This window comes from Dromaius novaehollandiae, chromosome 13 (genome assembly GCF_036370855.1).
Source record: "Dromaius novaehollandiae isolate bDroNov1 chromosome 13, bDroNov1.hap1, whole genome shotgun sequence".
NCBI classification, from domain to species: Eukaryota; Metazoa; Chordata; class Aves; order Casuariiformes; family Dromaiidae; genus Dromaius; species Dromaius novaehollandiae.
In genome coordinates this window covers 485793-509308 of record NC_088110.1, presented here as the reverse complement: position 1 = coordinate 509308, position 23516 = coordinate 485793, and the positions used below count along the sequence as shown (strand labels likewise).

Below are 23516 nucleotides of genomic sequence, written 5' to 3'. Positions count from 1 at the left end.
AACTCTGGTATTTGCTATTTGATAACTGGTGCAACGTTTGGTACTGTCCCAATATAAGTAGCCATTTGCTTAATCCACTGCTAAACTGCACTCGGCAGCTGGGCAAGCCTGAATGAATTGGTCTTCTGAAGAGTTAAGGTTAGAAATGGAGCTGGAGAAGCTGACTGCGGCCCATGAGTCAAGAATTGGGATTTGGGGTCCCCAAAGTGCCTGCAAAGCTAGCTCTCTGGGGTGGCAGTAGTGCCACAGGACAGATGGGACCAGCAACCGGAGGAACTAGCAAAGCATGGAACACATACAGCTAACAGATATAACTTGAAGCTCTCTTTCCTAGATTAGAAACTGATATGTATAGGAGAATAGTGCTTTTAGGAAGTAAACATATGATTGCATGTGTATTTTGGTGGAAAATTAGGGTTGCCATGATATGGCAAAGCAATGCAATATCCAGGGATCACAGTGAATTTGCAGAGTGACTTGATTGTACATTGGCACAGCATGATCAGACATTGTTTGATATCCTAAGAACTGGCTTCAACTGCCAGTATGGTTTCATGCTTGGGTGGGAGTTAGGTGTTAGAGCTTCAGCAGATCTAACTCACCAGCTATCTGCTTTTGGAGGGAGGTTTGTGTGGGGTGAGCTGAACTAGCTTTGAAAGGAGTCTAACAAGTGCCAGCACAGAGTCAGGGTGGGAGAACATATCTGGTGAGCTGTTGGATCACTCATCCTACTTCATAAAATGGCAGCCCCAGGTTATAGCTCTGTGAAATGTGGTAAGCCAGTGTGACAGCCCAGCACTGCTGAAAGGGGAAGTCCTGCTCCTCTCCCCATCACAACAGGCTCCTAATGCCTATGTAGTGTTAGCTCTAGTACATGCTGAACACTGCTCTGAGCTGTTTTACTATGCTAATCCAAAGATAAACTAACCTGAATCACTTTCTGCAGTTACTAAGTTAGAATGGCTCAAGACATAACACGCAAGTTCACCCCTCAGTGGAGGTGGCTCACAGAAGGACTCTAGGATCACAAGTTGATGAAGGCGGGGGAGGACTCTGTAACTGACAATGGAAAGGGGAGAGAAACCCTAAGCAGTCATGGCACCTCAGCTGCCCAAGGAACTACAGCCTTTGTGGAAGATTCCCTGAGATACAGCAAGCTGATCTTAACAGCTTACCACTCTTGAAAAGTCCTGTTCTCCCATCCCATCTCTTCCTTCTAGACATATTCTCCAGCAGCGTATCTTGTGCTACCGCCAGTGCTCATAGGACCTCTTAATAAGCTGGCTGAAGTCATCAACCCAACACAAAACTAACCCAAGCTCATCCTCTCAGTGCTTAGTGATAACGAAACACAACAAAACAGAGAACACACTTCATTCTTATGAGGGTAGTGTACATGGCCCAACATGCTTTCATGGCACAACTCCACGAGCATGAGGAAGTAGTGGAAGCTCAAGCTACATGCCCAGCCATAAGGAGGCACTGGAAAGCAGGGGCAACTGTGAGCCATGCCTGAGAAGATCAGACTCCACTAGGAAACAATATCCAGGGATGCTCTGGGCCAAGGAACAGGACGAGTATGAGGTGGCCAACAGTTTACAGAACTGCATGATCTTCTGAAAATCTCCAACATATAACAGACCATTAAGCATGTAATAACTCATGTTTTAGAATCAGAAGTGCACTTTTCATACATTTAAATAAAATAATATTCTTTGTGCTTGGTTTCAGCCCTGTCTGCTGGATGCATCTTGGACCTATGCTATAACCTCATCTCCAGCCAGTCTCTGACCCACTCTCCTGCTGTTCTTGAATGGACTCGCTGGCTGGACCTTGTACCGGATTCATCACTTTGCCTCATCGGGGACTACAGAGGGATCCTGCTGTCAGCATCCTACTCTGCCTGCTGCGGGGCCCCACCCTGGTTGGTGCGGGGACTGCCTGTGCTGTGGTCACCTTGGGACTCGGCTCACCCTGCCTTCTGCAGCAGTGCTGCTCTGGCTGCGCCCAGGCACTCTCAGAAGGTAGGCAAAGGGTAGACTGCAGAACAAAGAACCGCATGCTGAAAGACCAGCATAATCTTTCAAAACAGAAAAGCAAAGGAGACCTCTTTAACTTCCATAGTTAGTCTCAAATATTGAAATGAACTGGAACAAGATATTAACAGTGGAGGCAGATGTTTAGGTAAAACAGTGACTCTCACTAGATGGTACAGTATGGAAAACAACTGTGAGGGAGAGGCATTATTTTCCAAAAAATGGTACAGTATGGAAAACAACTGTGAGGGAGAGGCATTATTTTCAAAAAAAAAACCCCAAACCCAAAACTTTTTAGTTAACTATGAGCAGTAATGCTTGCAAAGTAAATACTAAAGCAGTCACTCCAGAATTTCCTTCTTTCATTGTCTGTGTGGCCCTTGCTAGAAAAATGCTGTATCCTGAAGTCCTAAGAGCAACTTTTGCAAATCCTCTTCACTGTTCACTTGCACTCGCTGAACTGTTAGCGTGGACGAATGAACTCATCCCGCCTACGGTCCCCCTTCCCGCTCACTTCACACGGGCGGAGCGGTGTACGAGCCGCCCCCGCAGCGCCCGCGGGCTGCCCCGGACCCTGCGCCTGCACGCGTTACCGGGAGGGGAGGTACCACGGCCCCGGGGAAGGAGAAGGGCTCTGCTCGGCTCTCGCCGAGGAAAGGGCAGACACCGGCAACTGCTACCCTACCTGTCTGATCGCCCGCCCGGCCCGGCCCAGCAGCCCTTACCCGCCCGGCGGAGCGCGGCGCCCCGCCATAGCTTGCACCAGGCACACTGTTTACACGCGTCACCATGGAGACGCGCCCGGCCCCCTCAGGACGCCCCCATAGCTGCCCGGGCAACGCCTGAGGCACTGGTGCGCCCGCGGGCCGCAGCAGTCCCGGCGCGGCCCGGACCAGAGCCCAGCGAGAAAAGGGCTCTGCGGAGAGGTCGCGTCCAGCATGAGGCCGCCATAACGGCGCTACCGCCCTCTATGGTGGAGCGGCTGCTACCAGCCCGTGCGGGGAGGCGACCGCAGGACGCCGGTGGGCGCGCGACGGCGCCTCGCGGCCGCGCCATCACGGAGCACTCTGGGAGCGAAAGTCCTAGACGCGGCCGCCCTCACGAGCGCCTGGTAAAAGAGGACTCTTTTCCCAGGCGGCAGCGCGCGGAGAGGAACGGCGGGCCCTGGGACGCGAGGCCTTTAGGGACTTGTAGTTCTAGTGAGCAACGAGCTGCAGCCAGGAGAGAGAGGGACGGACTCCGCTTCCCGTCGGGCAGCGCGACTCCATTGTGGCCGCTCTCGCGCGCTATTGGCTGGCGGCCGGAGCCGGGCCTCGCTCCCCGCCCGGTGACACAAAGCGAATCCAAGATGGCGGATGCGGGCGCGGGGAGCCTGCATGGGGGGGATTCGGGGTTGTCGTGCCCGCCCGAGGAGCAGGAGCTGAGTCAGCGCCTCCGCCGCCTCTACCCCGCCGTCAACGAGGAGGAGACGCCGCTGCCGCGGTCCTGGAGCCCCAAGGACAAGTACAACTACATCGGCCTCTCGCAGGGCAACCTGCGCGTCCACTACAAAGGTGCCGGGCTGGGGCGGCGGGCCGGGTTCGGCCTGGAGCGCGGCCCCGCGCCGCCCTCGGCCCCGGCCGCTCCGCCGGGGCAGCGGGGCGGTAGGCCGGGCCAACAGTTCGGGCCTGCCGTGGGCCGGTAGGGTGGCCGTGGCCACGGCTGTGGCTGCCTATGGCGATGGCGCTGGCTGCCCGCAGTTCTGGGCCTCCCTCAGGGGCAGGGGCGCCACGGCCGGGGAGTGGAGCGGGGCGGAGGGGTCATGAGGCTTCTGCCGTGGCCACGTGTTGAGCAGCTCAACGGTGGTGCTGTGGCTGGGTTTAACCCCGGTCCAGGTCTTTTCTGGGGCAGGGAGGCTGATGCACCCTTGAGCTGAAGGCTTTCCTCCCGACTGTGTGTTGCGCCGTATATGATACTTTGCAGTGTTGCTAGACGGGGCACGGGCCCATCTGTGTAGCTGGATCTTTTATTTACTCTGTTGTCCTACTTAAAATCTGGCCAAGGGGTCGGATGTGGTGGACACATTGTATAACTGCAGCTTTCCCTACATGAGTTTAAACAAAACAGACGGTTTCAGACTTCTCAGACCTGGGGAATCACATTGATGTTTTTCTTTCTTGCTATTGGAGGCTGTTCTCCCAACCCTCCAGAGAAAACCGATCATACCTCTTCCTGTCTGGTTGGTAAATACTGATGTAATTCCCATCTTGTGTAATCTGTTTGTTTTCTGTTTGTGTACATTGGTTTTTAAACTACATATGTGGGAAGGGGATGAGGTAGTATCTCAGTATGTTTTCAGTGGAAACAAAGGAAAAACTGTAGTGCTTATAGTGCAGGAATTGTGCATGATGGCAGTGCAGGATTGTATATTTTATTTTTCTGAAAAATCAGCTTTTAATTTTTGAATATAAGCAGAAATGGATCCCTGCTGCATTCAGATAGTGGTGTTTTAGAACAAAATGTAAGAGACTTCAAATCTTGTAAGTAATTAAATTTCTGTTCTCTCCTAGGTCATGGTAAAAATCACAAGGATGCTGCCTCAGTCAGGGCTACACACCCCATACCTGCAGCTTGTGGCATTTATTACTTTGAAGTGAAGATTGTCAGTAAAGGTAGAGATGGGTAAGTATGTTGTTCCAATTTGATTTGAAATACACATCACATTTAGGGACGTATATTTAGCAACTCTGCTGTGCTCAGACCTGCTTTCTGGAAGGGTTAGAGGTCATATGGCTGTTGGTTATAACAGGCAGGTACATCACTGGAAGGTTGTATTCTTTTGATTAATAGACATGAAGGTGGTAGAATGCACTGGAATCAGAGGCAGTTACGTGGTTTCTTTATGTGCTGTTTGATATGGACAATTCTAACAATTTAAGAAAATTTGGGTCTGCAGTGCAATTTGCGTTACAGTAGCTTTTTTTTCTCACTAACTAGGTCTGGTCATTCAGATTGCTGGAACTGAAAAGGAAGTATTACGGTGTCACAGAGATGACCTAGGAGCCTAGCCCAGATTAATTCATGACAGATGGAGGAATTGTTGCTTTTTTATTTTCTCCTGAAGTGTGGGATGTACACATTGTAACCCAAAGTATTTTTGTGGGCACATTTCTATTGAACTGTGGATAGATGTTGGATTTAGCATTTATGTAGACAGGAGAGAATGAAGGTGGTATTCAAAGAAAGAGATATGAGATATTAGTAAATATAGGCTGAAACTTCTGTCATCTCTTGTCCAGGACCTGAATTTGGACTTGGAGTCATTTTCTAAGGGTGGATTGTGCCACAGAGTATTATGGCAGATAACAACTGTGCAAGCTTGGGAGACTGTATTGGTAACAGAATGCTGGATATGAGAATGATTTTCCAAACCTGATCATTGTTTTTGTGGCAGTATTTAATATTTTAGGCTGACTTTGAGACTGCATTTGCCGTATCAGTCTGTGCTACTTAGAGCGGTAGCAGCTGGAAGAACTGCAAAAGCAGCAAATCCTGTCGGTAGCATTAGAGGCAGCATGGGAACAGCCTTACTCTGTTAAGAGACTCCTCAGTGAACTGTACTGACAGTGAGTTTTGGATCTCATCCAGTCTTGCAGTGACTGTATTAGGCATTCTATTCCAAAATATAACTGGACCAGGATGTATATGAAGTTCCTTTATATCCTACTTAGGATGCTGGGAAACTTGGGAAAATAATAAAGGGGTATTACCAACAATATTTGGGCTTCTCCTGCTTGTACAGATGAATTTTTAACCATAGAAAAGATACCAACCAGCTAGGTGTGCATGTGTGGGGTTTTTTTTTCCATTGCTAAAGGATGAATATCACAGATAGAACCATACAGAAAGGAAAGCAGTGTAGGAGAAGATACTGAGTATAATTCATTAATCCAGGCCTCTAAGGAAACAAGTTGAACTCTGGACAATTTACACGCCTGTGGAAAGGGCAGCAAGAATTCCCAGTAGAAACCAAATTACAGATGTAATTACTTATGATTGAAATGTCTTGCTGTTGTTGTTAAATTGAGGAGTGGCCTATTTGAGAAGGGACTTGCTAATGGTCTTGAATTGTGTTGCATTGTCTTTGTAACACTTACTAGGCATAAACTTTCATCTGCCCAGAGGTGGATGCTGGGCTGAACGCTTTACAAATGCAGGGAAAAGACTTAGCTGTATTCTTTCAGTTCACTGGCTTTGTGATTAACCGTTTGTCTGTTTTGAAACCCTGCTCTTGATTGGTTTATGTAACTGTTGAAATTAAAATCATTTACAGTGCACTTCAAGCTAGTTTTCCAAAGAAATCACATTAGCAAAGGTCACAGAGCAGCACTGAATCCTTACTGTGGTCTAGATCAATCTTACAGGGAGAAAATGGAATTTGCTACTTGTCTCACAAGATCAGTGTTTTCTGTCTTAACAGTCCTTTTTTATTGTATTCTGTAATGACAATTACTTTCCAGGAATACTTTGGAAGATATGGAACCATGTGTATTAACCTTATGATAACATAAACATGAAAACTTGGTAGCTATGGTCTGATGGCATTGTAAGAATCAGTGCAGTGGCAAACCTTTGGAGAGCTCCTCTGTCTCAACTGTTTTCGTACGTGACTTTTCTTTTGCTGGTAGAGAGAAACACAGGACTACACAGAGAGAGCTCAAATGTTTGTCTTAGGCATTGCAGTACTTGGGCTCTGTAATTGTGGCCTTCTAGCTACTCCCTGTCTGTCACTTAGAATGGTCTCGTCTTTGCTAGTTTGATTTTTCAGTCTGCCCTTTTGGGGCTCAGTATGTTGTAATCGTGCACTGGGACAGATACATCTTGCTTGTTGTGAAGCTCTTCAGTGTTTGTTACACTATGGTGGCTTCAGTTTAAAGAAATAAAATGCCAGAATTTGAAGGGGGATTGGAGGGAGTGGAAGGGATTTTTCAAGTGCCCAACATGGTTAAGCATGTTCCTAGGAAGTCCTGGAAGTCGTTTAGCAGGGGGAGGGAAAGAGAAATCTTTGAGCTCACTTTCAGGGTGGGTACTTCAGGTATAAAGTTCCTGTTTTGTAGCTTGTCATTTTATTTGTGCTGCATGTAATGGTGAGGTAAGAATCATGTGATTCTGTTTACTGTGTTTCTGGATTTTGTGATAGCTTTTCAAACTTAGGTTTAAAATGTGAGTAATCAGGTTTTAGAACAAGACTTACTGAAAAATACTTCGGTGGAATGAATTTCAGGAAATGTGCCATAAGGAGTTCTGATTGATTTTACTCAGCATGCAAGATAGGTACCTTTCTGTGTTAATAAATCTGTTATAGTCTAGCACTGTATTCTCAAGTTATGTGCTGACAGTTGCTGATATACTACACAAACTAATGTTGGAGGTAAGAAATGGGATAGAAGCTCCAAGTGGCTATTACTAGGGATGTAAGAATATCATTCTGAAGCTCACATGATTAATTTTGCAGCCTGACGAGATGTTGCCTTTATATGACACGATCTGAGAAGACAGGGATCTTGAATTGGCTATCAGACACTGGCAGTTCTGGATTGGTGGTGTCACTGTGGTACAGAAATGTTTAGAAGGTATCAGTACCACCTTTCTAACTTCTCATACGTGTCACTTCCAGGGAGTTAAGGCTATTTAAAGCCAGTATGGTGTGGTCCACTCCTCTTGCAGTTGTTCCTTGGTTGCTTATTCCTTTCTTTCCTCGCAATCCCCATTGCATCCTAGCTGTAACAAATAATAATTAATATTCAGACAAATTAGTTCTCTGCTCAGTTTAACAAACCCCAGTGCCAACATAAGGGAAGAGAGAGGGACTGCAACAGCACGGACACAGGCTGCTTTAGATCACTGTAGCACTGCACCCATAGCCAGCAGAACAGCTTCCACTTTTGCATTGTCTTTCTGCCCTGCCCTGTAATGCACCTGCTCTGCAAAGGTGCTTTTGTCCTGGAGGTAAATTAAATAGTTTATGACAACTTGCTCTTTACTGTTTCTAGACTTTTCTGCCTGGGTACTGGTAAAAACTAGCTTAGTTTTCCGGCTGATATTTCAAAGCAAAGTACAGTATGCAAAGAGCATTGTCTAGGGATCCATTGGTATACTTTAGAAACCTTTAAGGTTTATCAGCTTTTCTTAGCTTTGGATCCTCCACTGTTCATGCACTGAGATACAACCACAATTAAAAAAAAAAAGATGATTGAGAGTTGTTTTTAGCTGAACACTAGTCATTTCTCATTCTGGTTGTTTTATTCTTTATTGATAAGAGGTCATGCTTATTATTTACTTTATTTTTTTCCTGGAAGGGGGTTGGCTGCTAGGCTACCATTGAAAAGGAGGTTGTGTCCTTCACATAACAAATCAGATCTGACAATAGATTGATCTGTTGATCTTACTACTTTGTCTTTGGGGAGATGGTCCCTGTCGTCAGAACGGAATTAAGTTTACAGTCCCTGCAACTAGTGCCACAGCCCTCTTTTTACCTCCTTGTCTGCCAGAAACACACAGGGACCAGTTCCACAACAGTTTAGGATGATACAAGTCAAGGCTGTGGGATTCTGTCCTTCCCTTTGGCTTGTGTTTCCACACCTTTCCTCGTGCTGGCAATCTGTTATTATCCAGTCCTATGGTGAGCTGGTTCAAAGAGGTAACTAGCTGAAAACCAGCCACATCAAAACAATGATGGTGTTTAAAGATTTAATCTATTGATGTCAGAGTGTCAGTAATTGCTTGCCTTTTTTATTTATTTATTTATTTATTTTTTAAGTGAAGACTACTTTTCAGGTCTCTGCTCCCAGAATTGGCTGACTATGAGGTTGAAGGAGAGTCAGTAAAGGAAGAGGCTGAGCTGGGAGAGGGGTGAATAAGACTGCAGTAACTCTCAGTTAGTTCAGTTCAAACTGTTGTTGAAGTACACTCTTAAGACTTGCTGGAGACTTAATTTCCTGTGCCATGGTGTGTCTCTCCTGAGTATTGTCAGTTAGAACAAAAGGACAAGAGGCAATGATTACAAGTTGCAGCAAGGGAAATGCCAGCTGGACATAAGGAAAATATTTTCCCTACGAAAATGGTTAAGCACTGGAACAGGTTGCCCAGCAAGGCTGTGGTGGCATCTCCATCTTCAAATTTGTCTGGACAAGGCCCCAAGCCGCCTTATATAGCTTCTAAAGTTATTCTTGGGCAGGAGGTTGAAGTAAGCGACCTCTCGAGGTCTCTTCCAGCCTAAACCTTTCTATGGTTCTGTGAATGGCTTGATTCCAGCATTGCTCAGATGAACAGACTGACAGAAATGTACATGACTGTAATGTTCCTGAGTTGCCACAAATAACTCATGCTTTTATCACAATAGTGTTTACAACAGTTCAACCTCAATTTTTTTTTAACTATATATACATACACTGGGCTTTTATCTACTATACACACACACACACATAAAATCTGTGTTTCTGTTTGTGTTTGCTGTTGACTTGTCAGCTCATCTTAAAGCTTCTGTTTCCCAATTCGGTGATCTCCACTTGGTAAACAGGAACAACGTCTGGAAAACTCATCAGAGTAGGGCAGGCAACCCACAAATTACAGGCTGTTATGACTCAGGAGGACAATTCATCTTTGTTATCCTCTTTCTTGTGGGGCAAGGTGAACTGTCTTACGGGTGACAGTGCCTGCTCCTGACTGCCCTTTCTTTTTCTTGACCTGTTCCCCTTCCCCCACTCATGTAGTGAGCTGTGATGCAGTGTGACTGAGGACTCCCCAGAGGAAATGTTGATTGTGAGCAGATTCCTAATTCTAACAAAAGTCATCTGGCTTGCAGTCTTCTCTCTGGTTGTTTCTGAGCTGCTCCTGGAAAAGAAGGCAGTCAAGCAGCTTGTGAATTGCCTTAGTGATAGCAGTTTGCTGTTAACAGCTGTGTTTTCTGGTAGTTATTTGGTTTTGGAGAGGAGCTTATTGCAGAGACTTTGGTGTGCTGGAGTTTTGCAGTAAGTCTGATCTTTCCTGGAATGATAGAGGCCTGCTGTGTGTCCACAGCGGCTTTAGATATAAGCAATTGTGTGCGAAAGGGCAAGCATAACTGTGGGCAGAGGAGGTGCTTCGTGGCACAGCTCTCTGCCTCTGGAGTGAGGCAGTTTCTTGAGAACTTCAAGCTGGTCTCTGGTAGGCTACTGCTGAAAGAAGCAGTTTAGCTCTTTCTCCTGCGATGATTTTTTTCGCCCTTTTTCCTTTGTGCCAGCAGTAGTACTGTGTAGTGAGTTGGATCGAGTTAACTGTCTCTTTGCTGGATTGATTTTCAGCTGCATCAGTTCCTTGATACGGTATTTTCTGTGCGTTAAATGGAGAAGACAAAGGCCAGAAGGGGGAAACAGAAGCGGGAGAGTTGGAAGACATGGGCAATAGTGAGCCATGGTATCCTTCTTTCAGCACTTGGGCTGTGTTTCACAGTCTGCTGTCCAGAGATGTCGGTCAGTGATAGCTAGATCGCAGGCATTTTTCTGAGGGAGGGAGTGAAGAATGCTTTGAGGAAAGAGGCCCAAGAGCTCATCTAGCTTAGTCTCTACCAGGTTATTTAAAATCTTTGTTTTTACTTTCTTATGCAAGAATTTTCATCATTTTAGACCAAGTGCATCATATCCCAGACTTAAAAATAGCTCATTTTCTCCGTGAGTAAAGTAGAAAAATAAAGGTCAGATGTACTGGTTGTTTAGCAGGCTTTACATTAGTACTAAGTAATCTACTTCTTTCTCCCTTGCTTACATCTCTGCTTGCCAACTTTCCATTTCTCTTCAGCATATGGTGAATGCGATTGTTCTTTGAAAAGCCTTTTGCGAGTGTGCTCTAATGGTTTCCAGATGCTGATAGGCCTGTCCGTGTCCTCTCTGACGTCAGTGGCTTTAATGGCGTGGTTGCCTTTGTTCATCCATCAGCTGGTCATACTGCGCACACCTCGTAATGTGAGTCTGGCTGTGGCTGTAGTGTAGGCTAAGGAATTGCGTGTGGCAACTGAGGGTTTATAGCCTCTGCTCATGCTGAGTGAGCCCTTATTTGTATCTGACAAGCTTGTGAATAATTGCTTTCCTCCCCTTTTTGTTTTTTTCCCACCTCATTTCCCAGAATCCCAAACCAGTAGCTGGTAAGCACTTGTTCTTCTGTTTGCAGGTATGTCTGTTTACTTGAATTCATGCTGTTCCTCAGACATTCATGTAAATAAGCCAACCCATAAATAAATCCCGCCCATCTGGATTGAATAAATAGATCTCACCTTGTTCATGTTTACAGTCTTGCCCAAGCAAGTCTTGCTTGCTCAGCTATTGGCTGGCTGAGCTCTGTTCTTTCTTCTAATCCTTTGGTGTTCCTAAGTGCACAGACACTCTCATTTTCTTTGGAGATTTCACACCAATTGATGGCATCATGTTATTTTATGTTGTTGCTCAGCTAAGCTCTTGTAAACTGGAGTAAGACTGAAAGCAGTTTTTTAAATTTAAGGCAAATTGTGAGATGGAAGTATCTGATTTGCACTTGGTAGCTGTTTTTTCGTTTTATTAAAAAAAAAAAAAGTAGAAACTGAAACTCCGCACTTTATAGAAGTATCTTGGGCCCATCCATTGTGATGGTAGAATATCAATTTCCCATTAAAGCAGTTTGTGAAATAAGGAAATGAAATGGAATTAGTGATGGTGATGGGCCGCTGGTGAGATATCTAGGAGGTATCTTCCTCTTTCTCCCTTAATACCTGTTCATCACTTCTAATTTTCTCTTTCACTTGTGATTTATGCACTTGGGTGCTTCTTTCTTCCTGTTGATTTTTTTCTTTTTTTCTGTGTCATTAGAGTTGTGAGATTCTGTACAGTAAAAAAGTAAGTTTCAGGAAAAGTGTCCTCCCCCTTCTGTTTCTAAATATCTGCTATAGAAAAGGTAAGAATTAGTCAAAAGCTAATTCTAGCAGAATAAATTGAACATTTCTAGGATATTTGTAAAACATGATTATGCTTCAACTCTTCAGAATATTTTTATAATGAATAAATCAAATTATAGAGTAATAGGAACTAATTTTTAAAATATTCTAGGATTATGTATCTAAGCACTTTTCTGTTTAATAATTAATTTGTACAAGTTGCATAGTTTTTTTATAGAGAGAATTTTTCCTTCATTTATGAAGCTCAGAGGTGATGAACTGCTAAGGAAATTATCATTTACTATGAAGCTTGAGTAATTTCAGCCCATAAAGTTTAATTGTGTTAATTGTATTATAGTGACTCTATGGTCAGATTAATTTTCTTAAATGATTTTCGAGGAACGAGTTTTACAGTGTACCTGTGGTGTAATGCTAGATCTGTATTTGCATGCTACTAGAGATACAATCTTTCTTCTTGTAAACAAGCTCTAGTATTGATGTTTTCTACTTTTAGCCTTAGTTCCTTATTGTGGAGATGTCAACACAAAGATTTGTGAATTCAGTGTGCATTGATCTCCCAGTGCCCTCCCTAGCTCTCTGTCTGGGATTTTGTCTCTGCATTAAAGTATTCATATTTCATTAAGTATATCCATTGCTGTTTTCTGTTTGTTAATTTATATGTAATGCATTTTCCATACAATTAAAAAAATGCTTCTTACAAACAGGTATCCATTGCAGAGACTTCATTTTCTCCAAGATTTCATGAAAACCCGTGTTAGCAAGTAAATCCTCCTTTCAAAAGTTCAAAGATGTCTTTCTGTCAGATATTTTCCTGCATCTCTAGTATCTTTCTTTATTCTTTTGTAGACTTCGTTCATTCCATGTTGCTTAAACTGGCAGTTACGCACTCTAAATCCATATGGTCATGGAAACCTGTTTAACTTCCTTAATATATGGGATAAAAAATTTCAGCAACGCCGAACTGTGTGTTCGGAAGTATGCTTAGTTAATCAGCAGGACAAACCGAACAAAAATCCTACTTGTTCTACTGGGTGCAAGCAGAGCGAATAATCAGAGAATTCACATCAGTGATGCTCTATGCTGTTCACAGACTGAATTCACCATTGTCACTGATGTGGTTTATGTGAACTTTATTGAATACCAGCTGACTTAGACTAAGTCAGCTGTCAGAACTGGAAGTCTAAAGCTAGAAAAGTAGCTTAGCAGGACACCTTAGTTTCAGATACATTTGCAAGGCAGTTGGTCTTCACCACTGTACATTGCAGGGTTTGGGATCATTTTGGATGTGACAGTGTTTATGGTGCAGTAGTTAGTCATTCTGGGCAGATCCCAGCAGAGTGATTTCAGCCTGGGTAGGCTTGTATTATGCCTTTTCTTTCTTAAATGGTGCTCAAGTTAAGTAGTCATCTCTGATCTTTATCTTCTATCTTTCCATATTCCTAAATATATTGTTAATTAACATCATCAGTTGTTTCTGTTCCTGAAGATAAGTCATCCAGAGAAGGGACAGAACTGACCTTTCCTGTGGCTGGCAGACACCAGTTCTTCATTTTATGGTAGTCTGTTTTTATGACATGATTCTAAGCATGATTTTAAAATTGTAAGGGAGCTGGGAATCTGATGCCTTGGTCTAGGAAAAAGTTTTTATTCTTCTGTCTGCAGTTTTGGCAGCCTTTACTCATAAATGGGCTGAGATAATGTGTTTTGTTGCCATGTTACTGACTCTAATTTTGTTCTGATTGCTCACCTTCTCCAATGCTCATTTGTTTTTCAGAACTTCTCCACCTCTCTTCAGGCTAATGTGCAGTGGACTCCTGTATGCCTCAGGATACTTGTTTTTTAATAAGCTGTTAAGAATTTTATTTCCTGCTGTTACCTGTTTCTTTTCAATCTTGCATTATTTGTCTTTACTGACCTCTGCTTGGGGAATTGGGATTCTTTCTGGAACCAGTCAGTGCTATTTCTGAAGCATTGTTACGGAACCGTACAATATCCACATATAAAACCAGTATCCCTTCCACTTTAGAGATTCATTATATTCCAGTGTGATGTAGTTTCAAAATATTTGTTGTTCAACTGAGGAGTCAGAGAGTTGGAATCTGGTATGTTGTGTACAATGGGTAATTTTTTTAACAGGTCTAAAGCTAGACTTGTTTTTCAGTGCATTGAAATAACATGCCCCTTCCCCTCCATCGCAACTGGAAGAACATGAAGTTTCAGATATTAAGTTTATATGGCTTATCATTTCTTTTCACTCTTTAAGCCTGGCATGAATTCTGGGTCCACCTCGGACAACAAGAATGACAGTTCAAAGCTTTGCAAAAGAAACTGTGAAAGCCTCTGAAATGCTGTCAATGTGATGGAATGTATTATTAATCTCTAAATTAGTAATTTGGCTTGATTATTTTAGGATTAGCTGCGTGTATGCTGAAAGAGTTGGGTGCAAGGTAGCTGGGAGGACTGGATTCCTACCAGATAGGTGTGGTTATCATTTACGAAGGAATAAAAATGATTGCAGGATGCAGTAAACCTTTGAATCACAAACTCATTTCTGGATGAGAAAAGCATCCCTTGTTTAACTCATCACTGAGCTGGGTCACTTAGTCTTGACTGGCCCATGTAATAATATACCAATCTCAGGAATTTCCGTCATGTAATAGCAATATTATTAGTTCACTGACTGATGGAGGAAATGCTGCTTTACTAGAAGTAATGGCCTATAAAACAAGTTTTTTAATGGCTCTATTTTTTAACCACTCTTAACTTTGGGGCCAGAGTGTATCTGAGTATGTGTACGAAAGCATGTTCTAGCAGAGGCTACTGTCTCAGTGTGCTACTGGCACGGTAAAGAAGAGTTCTAGGCTTGTGACAATTACCTAGCTAACCAACGTGTTATGGTTATGCTGTGTGTTTTTCTGTCTTCATTTCCCCATCTTTCAGATAGGATGAATCATGTCTACCTACTAGATAAGTTTCACAGGCACTTGGAAGAGGAGAGGCTCGGGTCGTTTCACTATTCTGACTTGATACCTTTCAACAGATTAAGAAATAAAGAAGGGAAACTGTGGTCTCTCTCTTTTCGTGAGAGCGCCTTGATAAATCTCCTCTGCTAATTGTCAGCACTAGCATTTGAGACAAATGCTGTTTTTAAGATCCTTATAGAAAGTCTACAGCTTTTTGAGTAAAGAAGTGCTTCCTTCTTTGTATAAAGTGTACTGCTCTCGTCCTGTTGTGGCTATGGAGTAACTGCTTTCTCTCTCCTTCTGCCCCACCCTTATTTATTTTGCATGTGGCAATGCCTTCTAAGTGCTGGGTGCTTTCCAGGCACTCAGGGAGATGATTTTTGCTCTGGGAACCTTAATACTGAAGAATATCAAATATGGGTATATACAAGTTCTGTTGCTGTTTTCCTCTGTCCTTTCTTTCCTCCCACTGCCTAGTAAGTACTTTATTCCTGAACTTGAGAATCAGATTAGATGCAAGTGGTAGAATTTCTGTGTTAGCTACTTGCTGTCAGGCAGGTCTGTTTTCAGCTTTTGTGCTGAGCTCACAAGGATTTCTGTGGATTGCTTTCATAAAGTAGCTCTAGACTAGCCAAAAAACTTTTCTTACACTGACCGTTTGGCATTATGAGCATTATGTTTGTTCTTTTGACTCAAAGGATTGCTTGTCACATCGATGGATTTCCCTTCTGGGTGTTGTTTTCCTCTGACTTCTCGAGAATCCATATATTTTTGGACTGTGAAATCTTTAAGGCAGGCTTACAGTCTTAAACATGGTTATTGGGAACTGAAGTGTTTGTCCAAGGTAGAGATAGGATGAGCTGATTTTCGAAAGCCAGTGGGAAAGGGAAACTGCATGCTCAGCAATGTATGTATATCTTGTAAGTTAAAAACAAAACAAACAAAAAGACCTAGAATTTGACAAATCCTAAATGCAGCTATTTACAAAACCATTATAATTTGTGCACCTCTGGCAGAGAACATGCAAGCTTCTTGCATCTCAGCCCTATTCCAAGTGTAGCTTGGCAGCATCTCTAGTTCTCAGTTCATTCTGGATGTCTTTTTTCTGATGTGTCAGATGGGTAAGGTGGGTGGTATGATAGAAAGGACCTGTGATGCCATATGCTGCCTTGATCTGTGCTTTCTTGGGTGATACCTCTGAGGGCAAAGCCCCAGAAAAGGTTGCCACCTCTCTACCATCTTGAGGTCCACGTGTTAGGCACTGTTGGTCACTGGATCCCTGGATTCATTTGACTAGCTTTATCCAGCATGTGGAGTTCTGGAATGGGGAGCAGTCCTGCTACAGGTAAGTGTAAATATTAGATCCTGAGTCTAACTAAGCCTTTCCCATACTCTGGCCACTAGCTGGTGTGAATGTCAGGACAAGTAGAACCAAACAGGGAGAAACTGTGAGTGCAGCAGGTATACATCCATCCAGCAGTCAATGCAGCTTCTGTAATGGGAATGCAAAGCTGGTTTATACAGCAAACAGTAAAGGCAGGAGTTTGACTTTCTGATCCAGGGAGTTAGAGGCTTGAAGTAGGAGTTTGAGGGGGTGGAGAATAAAAGATTGGGATTCAGATCTGAGTAAATCTTAACCATGTGAATTTTTTTGCAATCTAGCCTTTGGGATCTGGAAACTCTAGCACTCTGTTCTCTGAAGCCTTCCAAGTGTTATCATAAGGCTTGTTTGTACCTGGTTAGGAGCAATCAGATAAGCTGTGTGACCTACTCTGTAGCTCTTCCGTTGTGAATTGAGTTAAAAAAAAAAGTTAAACCTTTTCATCTAGATCATTTAAGAAGATTAATGTGGTATGATCAACTACTAAAATTCTTAATTGAGCTAGTATGCCCAAATACAGAATTTCCTTTTGTTAAAATGCAAAGAAACCAAATGCAGCCATCAATGAACCTCTCTACTTATGTGACTGCACGACACTTAAAACAGCCTCTTTAAGTTACTCAAATGTCACCCCTGTGAAATAACTTTCCCTGTGGCTTTTTGGATAATTTCTGACCAGTGACAAATGTATAGTGCTACATCAGGTCAGCTTGATTTTTTTTTTTTCATCAGTAGGGCTTAAAGCATTCATTTAGATGTACAGTCATCATTTTCAGTCTTCCCCTCTCTTTTCCAGGGGAAGTCTTTTATTGGCAGAGGTAAAAATTGATTTTTTTTTTATACCAATTTAAATTGCAACACTGAAAATGTCTGCACTACTAAATATGAATAAATAGAACTATATAAATAAATAGAACTGCAAGTTCTATTCGGAGCCAGAAGCTAATGCTGTCCTAGTTAGATGTCGTCCTGCTGGAGTGGCATATATGCTACTACATGTTTGCTGCTGAGGTACTCAGAGATTGGGGAAGGCTGGGTGGGGATCACCTTCTGTGTCCCCACCAAAAAGCTTTGTCTCTTTGCACTTACTCCTGCTGTGTCAAAGTGCTGGAAGACACAGAGGGGAAAGATATTGGCAGTCCTGCTGGTCATGTGTTGTGCAGAAGCATGTGTGGTGCCAGCATTTTCTGGAACTCTAACTTGTTAGTGAGGTTCTTCAGTTACCTGCTGTGGTCAAGGAGAGCATCAAGAGAAGGGGCAAGGTATAGCCTTCTAAGTTGATGTTAACTGGTGCTAAGTATGGCTGATTTAGCCTGTTAAAATTGTAAAAAGCAACCAGTATGCTCAGGGCAGGGCTGGGATGCAACAGAAGTCTGAAAAAAAATTTGGCACTATGGTAACTGCGTAGGTTGCAGATAAGTGGAGACAAGACTGTTCTTCTGACTGAGTTACTGTCATGTATTTGGGTGTATTTTTGTGGGTTTTTCTACTGTGACTACTTGAAATTGATCTACTGTGTTGCAACATTATTGAATCATGTGGATAGGGTTCTTCCAGACATTGTATTTGCTGCTGAGAGGATAGTTTCATGAGATCTCTTTTACCTGGCCTTTAAGGTATATTATTATATGCGATGGATCATGGACTTAAACATAATGTACCCCAGAGCTTTTCTGTGTAAGAATTTTTTGCTGTTTGAAAATAGGTGCTAATGTTTCTTACATTTCTCCTGTACTGCTGTACCAGTGCTTCAGCATCTGTGCTTCCCCTTCCAGAAGGCTTCCTGAATCCCTCGAAAATTGACTCCAGTTAAAGAATACCCTACATGGAGTCTGTCCGCACCCGAAACCTCCAAAACTAGTAATGGTGTGGGCATACAGACTCTGTGCGGGTTTATATATATTATATATTAACTGGTAGTAGATGGCGAAAGCAAACTTGCTAGCATCTTCAGAAATAATAACCAGCAATCAAGTAAGTGACAATGTGAAGTTTTGGATATAAGTTGTAGGCTGTGGAGTTGATACCCAGCATGGTGAGAGACATGTATTTTGTTGTAGGTTGTCTGCAAATTCAGTGCACAGCTCTGCAGTCATTATGCTCCTGTTTTAAAGTTTATCTTAAACCTTAAGTGGAAGCATAAGTTGAAGAGCAAAATTATGTGAACTGGAGAGGCTTGCGGTCATTTTCATTTTTCGCAGTAACACACTTAATAGTGTTGTATTAGCTAGACTAATATGTAATCTTAACTTAGAGATTCTGGACTTGTAGTACTTGCTTTCTGTAAAATACAGGCTTACAACCCTAATTTAAAGGTGTTTTGTCCAGAAAAGGAAAAATACTATTATATGTGTTTTTGCTCTTGGTGATGTCAGTGGGATTTACTGTAGTACAGAAAAGAGGGAGGGTGGATCTTTGCACAGAAAATAATAAAGTTAACCAGGATAATCTGAAGTGGGAGATGACCTATTTAATCTGTGTCCAGTAATTATGTTATTTGTTATAATTTCCAACAGTTTGCTCAGTGGGGTCACCAGAACGGTGACAATGCAATGCAGTGACTGCCTTGTGTCGTGCATCGAGGGGTGGAGTCAGAAGGGACACCATCGAAGTGATAGAGCCATGATGCTGATGAAGCTAGGTGCCAGGAATGTGTGCACAAGTGGTGTCCACTCTCTGTTAAATTCCAGGTGTGCTAATGTCAACAATGTCAACAGCAACAGGAATAGAGACAGAGGAACAGAAAAGCACCCTCAGGCAGTAAGAAGGCAGAGCTGGCAAATGGCCCTATGCCAAGGGAGCTGTGCTGTATGATACTGAAACCAAAGAAGCTGACATCAACACATCACAAAGCTGCACTAGAGGAGATAAAGTGAGCGCAGTTTTATGATGTTTCACCTTCAGCTCAGCCAGATAGATCAGGACACAAGAAACGTTCCCTACGCTGAGAGGCATGCCCTGCTCATCGAGCAAAATTTGGCTGCAGCCAGCAAATCCAGGAAATCTTGGGCTAGCTAATGTGATTCGGTGAAGGTGGTGGGGATCATTTTGCCACAGTAATTGAGTGGTCTGCTCTGTAAGACTTGTGTATTAAGTGTCTCCAAGACTGCCAAAGCCAGGTCCAAGTGCTTTAGTATTATCAGCCCAGGCTTAGTGGGTGCCTTTATTGTATATTCAAACAATTAGGTACCTTGAACTCTGGATCACAGTTCATCTGAGAGTTGAACAACGGGAAAAGGTGGCACTTGTCACTGCTCTCTGACACAATGTAGACCTGGAATGTAGTTCTAACAGTGGACTGTAGTCCTCACTACTAGCTGACACAGTTGAAAAGAGATCAAAACAGTAAAAAACAGTGTGTAGCAAGCACACTCTTAAGCAGCAGAGTGTTTCAGACTTGGTAGGAGTATGAGAACTGAAATGGTAACAAACACAGTCTGGCTTATAAGACGCTTAATGCGCTAAGAAGGCGGTGAGGAAGAGCTAGAGCACTCCCCGGAGATATAGGGAAAAATCTTGCATATCATGCCTGGCAGATTGTAAACACACCCTTAAAATTTAGTTTGTCCTTTATAGATTGTGTTTATGTCACGTCAGAGCATGACTCTGAGACTAAATTTTTAGACACAGTAAATGACTGCTTCAGAGACGCTAGTCAGGGAACTCATGAGAGGGAATGTAACTTCTGACTCATGCTCTGAACAGTGCAAGAAATGTGCTTCAAAAATATTCTTGTTTATAAGTTGTTCTGCAGCTCTGACCATAAGTACATGTTTAAAATCCTCTGAGAATCCCTACAAAAAAAAAAAAAAAAAAAAAGGCAGAGCTATATAAATTGAGGAAGCTTGTTTAAAAAGTTAATTAAAAGATGCAATCAGAAAAGTAAAATGCTTTCAGGTGGTATGGAGATATTTTAAAGAGACATCGTATTGGAGGATTAGAGCAACCGTATATGAGCTATTAAAAAGACTCAAAATGACCTAACAGCTGACATAATTAGACACTAGGGTAAGAGAGGATAGGGATACACCCTCCAAAAGCAGAAGTTTTATTAGGTGAGAAAAATGGAAAGAACGAATTTTGTCAAGTTAAGTGTAAAAGCACATTAAGGTTGACTAAAAAGACTTAGGAACATCTGGCCTAAGGTCTAAAATATCAAAGAAGAACATTTTTCCCTTCCAAAATATCAGAGGTGGGAAGCAAGCCAGTCAGTCTGCAAGGACAAGAGGTTATGAAGGATGTTTTTTATGAAGAGCTCAGAAAAGGTAGGGTCATGGTAGAAAAACAAATTATTTTGCAAATGTGGTCACTGTGGAAGAATGTTCAGAGACTCCCAATTTTGTTTTTAAAAGACTATCTGGCTCCTGTTGAAGGGTTAATACAGCAACATCATTTATTACTAAAACGGGACAAATCATTATGGTGATCTTCATTCAGGAGTTCTAAAGAATGAAATAGCTGAGCTATTAACTATGGGTGCAATGTTTTTTTGAAAAGTCTTGATTCCAGTGGAAAAAGTGATTTTATTTATTTATTTTTTTAAAGGGATCTAGAAGAATCGGATCACATAATGCTTTCTGTTAGTCTGCTTCATCCTAGAGATCTCTACATCAGAGCAGAACCTTCTTCCTTGCTCTCACTCTAGTGGGCACTAGGTTCAGGAGACCTTCAGTCAAACAGCTGAAGGACTCACTGCTACATACCAGATAGCAGTCATTGTGATATCTTTTGTTTGTGAATTCAGGGCTTTTCTGTGGATCCTTCATGGACCAGCTTTTCCTGGATGATCCATTTTCTTTGATGACTAGGGAGAAAGCTTGCGTCAGCTGGCTGGATTGCGTGCGGTGTATATAATGCGCCTCTTTTGTCACAACCTGCATTATGCACTGCTACCCAAGAGTTCATTGACTGTAAACCAAACGGCCTCGGAGTCAAAAAAAAATCATTGAATAATCTAGGTTGGAAAAGATCTCTGGAGGTCATCCAGTCCAACTCACCACTCAAAGCAGGGCCAGCTTCAAAGTTAGGTTGGACTGCTCAGGGCAATGTCCAGTCAAGTTTTGTGTATCTCTGAGGTTGGAGATTCAGTAGTTTCTCTGGGCCGCTGTTCCTGTGTTTGATCACCCTCATGGTGAAAATCTTTTTTGTAATACATAACTGGAATTTTCTTTGTTACAACTTGTGTCTGTTGTTCATTATCCTTTTAGTGTGCATGTCTGAGAAGTCTGGTTCCATCTTCCCTGTACCCTCCCATTAGGTAGTTGTAGACAGCAATTGGATCTGCCCTTTGCCTTTTGTTCTTAAGACTGAACAAACCTACTTCCCTCAGCCTGTCCTCATACATCATGGCTCAAGCCCCCTGACTGTCTTGGTGGCCTCTACTGGATTCACTCCAGTTTTCCACTATCTTTCTTGTACTGCAGAGCCCAAAACCAAACATGGTACTCCAGGTATAGACTCACAAGTGCAGAAGAGAGGGCACAATGTAATAATCCCTTCCTTTGGCCTGCTGGCTGCACTCTTACTAAAACAACTGAGAATATGCTGGGTACTTCTTTTATCATACTCTTTAATCATGTTGGTCTTTTTTTTTTTCTCTTGTTGGCTTACCTGAGTCAGATGTATTTGCTCTGAGCCTGTAATATTATGTCATTACCTCATATGTGTTCCTACAAACATTTTTCTTACCCTTGGTCTTTTACTGTTTAACTAGTTACTAATCTTTCTTTTTATCCCAAGACATTTCTTTAAGACCTTATGGTGAAGGACCTTATCAAAACATGTCAGGGCTTCAGAAGTGGTAATCTGCCTACATTGTTCTACGCTCATCTTGTCTTTCTCATGATAGTGAGGGTGCTGGAGGGTCCTACTCTCAGCTTGGGTAAGAGTGTTTTGCAGCTTGTATTTTCTATCATAACAGAGAATTGGAGGCTGGCAAGTGATCTCAATTCATAAAAAAGTTGAACACTTTCACTCATATGTAAGATCAGAATAGTGACTAGGTGCCATTGTCTTATCTATCAGTTGCCTTGGTGCTGTCTTTCACATCTAAGTTCAGATGTGTTTCAAAGGAAATGTCTGGACTTCATAGACCAAAGACCAAACAATGTCCTCCCATTTGGACTCTGGTATAAAGGAGCTAGAAGTGATCACATCCCTCCTCAGATGAAACAGGTTTTCTGTTTTTACTGGGTTACAGAGTCAGGAGAATAGTTCTTTCATCCCTTAGTTCTTTGCAAATTTAGGTTTTGAGATGAAAGCCCAAAATTCCTGCTGTGTTTCTGCCCAGTTCACAAATCTTTTGAAACGATGCTGGTATTTACCTTTGAGCTTTCTACCTCAAGACATATTGTAGGCTATGCAGGACTTAATTTTGAATAAATCCTTCCCGTTCACACTCTTGTCACATCTTGCCTGTCTACTTTAGAGCACGTGGCAGCATAAACCTTTGAGATGTCCCTTTTTAGGATGAATCATGGCAGCTTCTAATCTTTACTGCAGGGAGCACATGCTCATACAGATGCCAGGTGTCCTTTGGCTGATAGTTCCCTTAGTGCAGGTGAAATGATACCTGTTTGTGCTGATGGCGCTTGTTAGTCTGTGGTAGAGAAGGGGGTGCCCTTGAGCTCCTTTCATCATGACTAAGCAAGATGAGGATTATCTTGGGAGTGGGGACAGTCAGATCTAACAGCTTAGGGCCACTACTCCAGGAAGTATGTGTTTCATGCCAGTGTCCTAGAACTTGGGGCAGTGCAAAATAAATCAGGTCATTTATTTGTGTTTCTGCAGGCACTGTGTCCAAGCTCTATTGTACTGGAGTGTCTCATGTTCTGTCTCAACAAGCACAGGGCCTTGAGCTCTTTTTGTAGAGAGGCTGTAGGCTTTTAGCACTGATGCAGAGCACATAAGATTTGCTAGCTGATAATGTATATCCTAGGTATCTTGGAAATGCTCACAAATCTCCTTAGTTACTTTATCTTTCTAAGCAACAGATAGGAGATCCAACCAAATGTCCTGAAATCTGTCCTCTGCGACTGGCGAGGTTCTAAGATAAACTTGTTTGCCCCGAATGCCATCAGAGGTTCAAATCTTCTGCTCTTGATATGGCTGCTGCCAGAGCCCCTTTTAGAGTTTTTCTAGGTTCATTGGTCATCTTACTGTTGCGTTTATCAAACACTGACACTTTCTTGGTGCTT

The 23516-nt window shown here is 42.7% G+C and overlaps 2 protein-coding genes across 3 annotated transcripts in view; one reads left to right on the top strand and one right to left on the bottom strand.

Annotated features, from left to right (window-relative positions):
- TSNAXIP1 (translin associated factor X interacting protein 1) overlaps positions 1 to 3145 on the bottom strand; it is a 29100-nt gene extending 25955 nt beyond the window's left edge. Inside the window, exon 1 of the mRNA XM_026113222.2 lies at positions 2762 to 3145. Within this exon, the coding sequence (XP_025969007.1) occupies positions 2762 to 2790 (29 nt within the window). The 5' untranslated portion in view covers positions 2791 to 3145. The remainder of the gene's footprint in view (positions 1 to 2761) is intronic.
- Positions 3146 to 3337: 192 nt separating this feature from the next.
- Positions 3338 to 23516, top strand: part of RANBP10 (RAN binding protein 10) — a 93119-nt gene continuing 72940 nt past the window's right edge. Inside the window, exons 1-2 of one of the 2 annotated variants that reach the window (XM_026113224.2) lie at positions 3338 to 3589; positions 4586 to 4697. In XM_026113224.2, coding sequence (XP_025969009.1) covers positions 3385 to 3589; positions 4586 to 4697 — 317 coding nt within the window. In that variant the 5' untranslated portion in view covers positions 3338 to 3384. The remainder of the gene's footprint in view (positions 3590 to 4585; positions 4698 to 23516) is intronic. The other variant, XM_064519291.1, reaches the window with a different exon arrangement.